The 6695-nt window shown below is 42.2% G+C and overlaps 1 protein-coding gene across 2 annotated transcripts in view; it reads right to left on the minus strand.

Annotated features, from left to right (window-relative positions):
* Window positions 1–819: 819 nt before the first annotated feature.
* The window catches only part of LOC113523916 (ras-related and estrogen-regulated growth inhibitor-like), an 8313-nt gene continuing 2437 nt past the window's right edge, over window positions 820–6695 (minus strand). For both annotated transcript variants that reach the window (XM_053238017.1, XM_026909997.3), the window contains 2 exons: window positions 5950–6023; window positions 820–2931 (listed from right to left, as the gene is read on the minus strand). In XM_053238017.1, the coding sequence (XP_053093992.1) occupies window positions 2455–2931; window positions 5950–6023 (551 nt within the window). In that variant the 3' untranslated portion in view covers window positions 820–2454. The remainder of the gene's footprint in view (window positions 2932–5949; window positions 6024–6695) is intronic.

Here is a 6695-nt window from a genome sequence, read left to right on the forward strand (position 1 = left end):
GTCGAGGAGGTCTGGGGTTCAGTCGGTGTTCCAGTTCATCCCAAAGGTGTTCAGTGGGGTTGAGGTCAGGGCTCTGTGCAGGACACTCGAGTTCTTCCACTCCAACCTTCACACACCATGTCTTCATGGAGCTCGCTTTGTGCACAGGGGCATTGTCATGCTGGAACAGGTTTGAGTCTCTTAGTTCCAGTGAAGAGAAACTGTAATGCTACAGCACACAGAGACCGGTTTTAGTCTGGAGTACTGCAGTGTGACCTCGTGTAGTTCAGTTCAAATGTTCTGTTTACTGTGTTTTGTTCATATAAGAAAAGGTTAAAAAATCTGAACATTATAGAAAAGGCTTTAATTCTGAATGGCTTTGGTGACTCATTGGTTTGCGACATTTTTGATTTGACACAGAGATTTACTTGTGAACTGCTTTGTGACAGTCAGAGGTGTGGTGTGTAGTGGTCAGATGTGATAGACTGATTCTGAGGGCCGTGTCTCTAGTTTTGCATTGTGTCCTTTTTGCTCAGTGTGTAGAAATTTGTAGTGCTGGCAGTGTCAGTCATTTTGATAATGTGTTAACAGTTGTGTGTTAGCAACTGGAAAAACTGTAATATATTGTTATGGGCTTCCATTATTTTGCTGCATCCTTGTATATGCTAGGTGTACCTGACAAACTAGCTAATGTTTATAGATAAGGTAGGTGGATCTAATAATCTGCAAACTTGTTAATTAAAAAGCTGGATTAGTTTATATGATTGATAAAGATAAAAGCAGAACGGATCGCTTCATCTGTTTGCGATGAGTGATGAGCCATGGCTTTGAACAACAATATGACTTCACAACATTTTATTTCAGTTCATTAAACAGGTGCTACCGTTGTTCATAATCATTACAAGTCAGGCTACTAAGCAATGCTGCATCAAAAAGCTGCCAGTGTATCAGGTCATTAAGATGTACATTCCACCTGCGTGTTGCTGATGTTCCTCTGTGATCAGTGTGTTTTTATTAGGTGATGCTAAACCTGATGCTAACTGTTGATTGCTTACAGTTTGTTGAACAACAGTGCACTTTTGAAAGATAAAGGTTATATTTCACCCTTTTAGTTTTGACACATTCATAAACACCTCACATGGCATGTGTGGTTTGAATCAAGCTCCTCATGCTATTTTTCCCACATGCCCAATTTCGCTGTCAGGATTCTGTCCTTTCACTTCCAAGTCCAAAATCAAATTATACTTGTGTGTTTTCTTCACACAAAAAAGAGCTAAAAGCATGCAGAAATGTTCCTCAAGGCCCCAAAGTACAGCAGGAGCCCAAATTAATGACCTGATTAAACGACATGAATCTAAGATGTCTCATAGACCAGAACATTTTGTCAATTATGACTTTTGCAAAACATTTATTCAATATTATACTTTTACTTTTAAGGGTTCTTTGGTTACCCCATCCAGGGGACATCTGAAAGGTTCTATGTAGAACCTGACAGCAGTGTTTCCAAGTAGAACCCTTTCTTGAAAGCTAAAAATCCATAATTAGCCAATGAATCCTTTTTTTTTTCATAAGTCGCTGTTTACACCTTGCATTAACATGCAGTGATGATGTCCTATCTCAGCTATGCGAATTAGTGATTTTGATGGTGGAATTATTTTGGTGCTACGTTCAGCTCAGTTGCAATACGACGCTCATTCCGATGCCTTTGGAAAGACACTCAAACATTTATGAGCAAAAGGCATTAACATTACTGTCACTGAAATACTCGTTTGTAAACCCATGCCTTAAAATAATGGATGTCATGCCGTTTTTTTTTCTCTTTTATATGACTGATCATTTCTGAAAATAAATGATCAGAAATGTAGTAGTTATATTTTGGTGGCACCTCCTGCACAAGATAATGATGTTCCTCAAAACACAAAAGTTTCCCAAACCAGGTTTTAAGGTACCAGAACGTCTACATTTTTGCACCATCCCAGCTCCTAATACACCTAAACCAAGCAATCCGAAACACTACATACTTGTACGGGTGTGAAAGCTGAAAAGAGGAGAAACATGCACTGGAGCTCAGAGCACAGACAATTGTTCCTCAAGGCACGAAAGTTAGAATTAGTCATTAACAAAAGATGTGTTTCTGAATACTCTCCAGTGAATTTATGGTGAATGTCTGAGAGTAGGTTAAAGTTTAATAGAATCATATTAACTGTATAATTTCTCCTACTTTAGTGCCCCCCAATCATATTGACCTTCCTGCTTTAACAGTTCCATCATTCATGAAAGATATCCTATCGAATAAACACGTGTTTTTCTCATGGAAATATTCTTAACTTTGATGTTTAATGTCTCCAGCTTATCGGTCCTTTTATGTCCAAAATCAAGAAAGCAGAGCTTGCAGAGTTCCTTTTTTAGCCTACAACATTTATGACTAAAAGCCATTAATGAAAGACATCTTTTTTTGCCCAGGCTTCCCACTTCTCAGTCGGGCAGCAGGTCTCTGAATGAACTGAAGCTGAAACTACGGCCTGTGGATCCCAGAGCCGCGTTGGAGTGAATTCTGGGAATTTTGTCCATCAGTCTGGAGACACCACGTCTTCGGAAGGAAGGAGGCGATTTGTCCATTTGCTGCACTATGTCTGTGTAGAGCGCATGAAACACACCGGCCGTTTCTTCCCAACCATCACGAACAGAAATCTCACGCAGAGGAAGTTTGAGGCCGTGTGATAAACTCTCACCCTCCTCTACCGACACCATCCTGTCAAACTCCAGGTCTTTTTTATTAGCTACGATGATGACTGGTGGAAGATCAGGACAGCTTCTTCTGCTGTGGATGTGATTAACCAGGAAGCACAGGCGCATGACTTCATCGAAGCTACAGCGGTCAGTGACAGAGTAAACTACGAGGAAGCCGTCGGCCCATTTAATTTTCTCTTCCATCAGCAGCGCATCTTCCTCCTGCACACAACACAACACAATAGGAATAATAATCAGGTTCTTATATACTGATCACAGACATTGATCATGTAAATGTGTATTTCAGTGTATCATGTATATTTGAATTACATATTTGCAGTTTTTTGGCTTTTCTATGGTTTTACTATTTCACAGCTTTTGAAATAATGTGCACGTGTGCCTTGACCACAGACTGATATGATGCGTCTATCACAGTGATGCGGATCTTGTGATGAACAGGGGCACAACCTAGTGTACAAGTCTTTCCTTGCCAAGACAAAGCCTCTCCCTCAACAAGGCACTTGTCAGGCATCCTTGTGGCCACACACGGTAAATGGTGGCTCGATGCTAACTTGGCAGAGGATTTCGGAGCTACAGTGGTCTCTAGAAGTGATGTATAGGCCCATAGCGTGGACACGGTGTGGCATCAGGAAACTACTGCCCCGCTGATTTGTGAGTTAGTCTGAGGGGACAAAAGGCTACGGAAGCGCACCTGAAGAAAAAAGGCAATGCACAGGTGGTCCTCAAACAACTGAGGTACCAGCAGTTACACTATATGGCCAAAGGTTTGTGGAAACCTGACCATCACACCACAATGTGATTCCTCCCCAAACTGTTGACACAAAGTTTCAAGCACACAACTGTAGAGAATGTAGCATTACGATTTCCCTTCATTGGAAAAGGTCCAAAACTGTTCCAGCATGACAACTGGACTGATCCCTTGCTACTGGGAACCATCCTTTCACAGTCATGAGATGCTACTGGGGAAAGTGCACCATCTGCGCAGGTCTCCACTTCCACCTGGCGATGAACATCTGGAACCAATGTTCAAAACAGTGATTAGGTGTCTAGCGACAAGGGCAGGTTTTGAATGAACTGGAGGCCTCTAGTCAGATTCTTGCATGTTAGTGGCACAGGGTACATGTTCACTAGCAGCTGATGTTGAATAGCAGCTGCTTTTAGCAGACCCCTGTGCAGCCCTATTTAGGGACCACACTGCTCACCCCTCAGGGGGGTGGGCCATGTTCAGGTGGCCTTAACATTGTCCACTCTAACCCAGTCCTGGAATGGTTACCATATAGGGACACTCGACCCTGCAGTCAAAATAAGAAGACAATAAATCTCAAACTGGCAACCTGGAATATGCAATCTTTCCTGAACTCTTGTAGAATAGTTGATAGATCCCTTTAGAGAACAGCTCTGGTTTCTGCTGAGCTGAGGCAGTACAACAGCTTTGCCCTGGGACCAGGCGCTGGGTGGATGAGTGCTCCCTTAAAAGAGGAAGCAATGGGTTATACCTTCTTCTGGAAAGGATTGCACATTTTTATGGGGTGGGACTGGCAATCAAGAACACACTTCTCCCAAGACAGACTGAAATACCATTAGGCACCAGAAAGGCTGATGTCCTTCTGCATTCCTCAACCAAGAAATACTTTGCCACACTTGTCAAGAATGAGGCCAAGGACTGCTTCTATCAGTGAGATGAATCACTTTGCTAAATTCCCAAGTGTTACACAATCCTCTTGCTTGGTAACTTTAGCGCTCAGGTGGGGAAGAATAATAGGATTGGGAATAGAGAACTTGGTGGACATGGTATTGGCCAGGCTAACGCAAATGGAACAAGACTTCTCACTTTTTGTGGTATGAATGAAGTGACTGTCAAAAGCACACTGTTCAGGAAAAGAATAAATATAAAACAAAATGGATGTACCTCCATTCCAAACACTGGCCACTAACTGACTATGTCATAGTGCGGTCATCAATAATGACTCTGTAACCAGTGCTATGAGAGGTGCAGTCTGCTGGAATGACCATCGCATGATTGTGTCCAAACTCCACATGACAGTGAGACCACATTTCCGATTGCAAAACACCAACAAGAAGGGTTTACAATGTGCCTGGGTAAAAAAAAAAGCTGAGAAGCTCAGGGAGATTGAACCATCTTTATCTTCAGCGTTCATGGATCGAACGTGGGCCTCTATAAACTCTGCACTTTATGAGGCAACAGCCCAAAGGCACAAAACATCTTGATAAGAACTCAGAGAGCATCCTCAGCATGCTGGATGCATAAGGCAAATAGGGCATCTTTGAACAGCTCCTCATCCAGTGCTCTCAGACAGCAGTGGCAGGAAGCTTACAGACAGGTACAAAAGGCTGTAAGAATACAAATTATATGCAGACAGAAATCCACAACTTTTATAGCCCAGGGAGTCACTCTATCACTCTCCTGAAAACAGCACTGTCCCGGATGAGTTACTGAAGCAGGCAGGATACCTCTGCAGAAGAACACTTCGCCAAGATATCATTAAGGCCTGGGAAGATGAAAATATTCGCCAACAGTGGAGAGACACAAACATCACTACCATCTACAAAACCAATGGTGACAAACCCATATGTGGCAAGAGTAGGGGAATATCCTTTCTTGCAGTTATGGGCAAAGTCCTGGTGAAGATTGGGCTGCAAAGATTGATCAACATCACTGAATGTGCTGCTTAAACTTGGCTGCCTCACTAAACATCAACATCATTCAGTTGTTCCATGATGAGATGATGGTTTTTCATGACCCATAGGAGGTCAAGAGTCAGATCTGTTCCCTGTCATCCAATCTCCACCTACACACCAAGGTTGCTGCTTACCAAGCTGTCTGTATATCCACCCTAAACATCTGTGGAAAGACCTGAAGACCCAAATCTGATGGAGGTTGAGAGGATCTGCAAGGGAGAAACCACCCAAATCCAGCTGTACAAAGCTTGTAGAGAACTGGGCAAGAAGACTCGAAGCTGTAATTGCTGGATGTGGCATCCCATGGAAAGAGTTATTACACATTTTCAACAAACAGAAGAAAGTAATAATGAATTAATGAGTATAATGAAAAATATGTAAATGAGCATGTTCTTTTGATGCCTACATTATTGAGATCACACAGCTGATTCGAATTTCAGTTGAACCTACACCCTTTTGGATAACTGCATCCCAAACAGAAAAGAGTGGCTTTTAACAAACGTCCATCATGTTTCTCACCTGTCCTGCAGTATCGAGGATCTCAAAGTTCACAGCTTCACCCCCAATAGCCAACTCATGTCTGTAGATGGTCTCTGTTACGAAAAGTGATACACACATTATTCATCATTTTATTCCTGAGCATGGAGTAGAAGACACACATTATATATATAAAGCTAAGACACACACACATACAGACACGCTTACTGTCCACTTTAATAGGAACAGCTGCACATTTATGCAGTTATCTAATCAGCCAATCATGTGGCAGCAGCACGATGCATAAAATCGTGCAGATACACATCTAGAGCTTCAGTTAATGTTCACATCAAACATCAGAATGAAGAAAAAGTGTGATCTCTGTGACTTTAAACGTGGCAGGGTTGTTGGTGCCAGATGATGCAAAAAACAAAAAAACATCCTGTGTGTGGAGGGTTTACAGGCTGAAATGCCTTGCTGATGAGAGAGATCAGAGGAGAATGACCAGACTGGTTTGAGCTGACAGGAAGTCTATCGTAACTTAGATAAGCACTTTCCAGAGCTGTGGTGAGCAGAAAAGCGTCTCAAAATGCACAACGCATAAAACTTTGAGTGATTATACGAGTTATTATATCCTTCCTAGCCATTTTCCTCTGATCTCTCTTATGAACAAAGCGTTTTCACCCACAGAACTGTCACTCACACAATGTGTTTTGTTTTTTGCACTCCTCTGTGTAAACTCTAGAGACTGTTGTGTGTGAAAGTCCCAGGAGATCAGCAGTTTCTGA

Source organism: Pangasianodon hypophthalmus, chromosome 11, assembly GCF_027358585.1.
Source record: "Pangasianodon hypophthalmus isolate fPanHyp1 chromosome 11, fPanHyp1.pri, whole genome shotgun sequence".
Lineage (NCBI taxonomy): Eukaryota > Metazoa > Chordata > Actinopteri > Siluriformes > Pangasiidae > Pangasianodon > Pangasianodon hypophthalmus.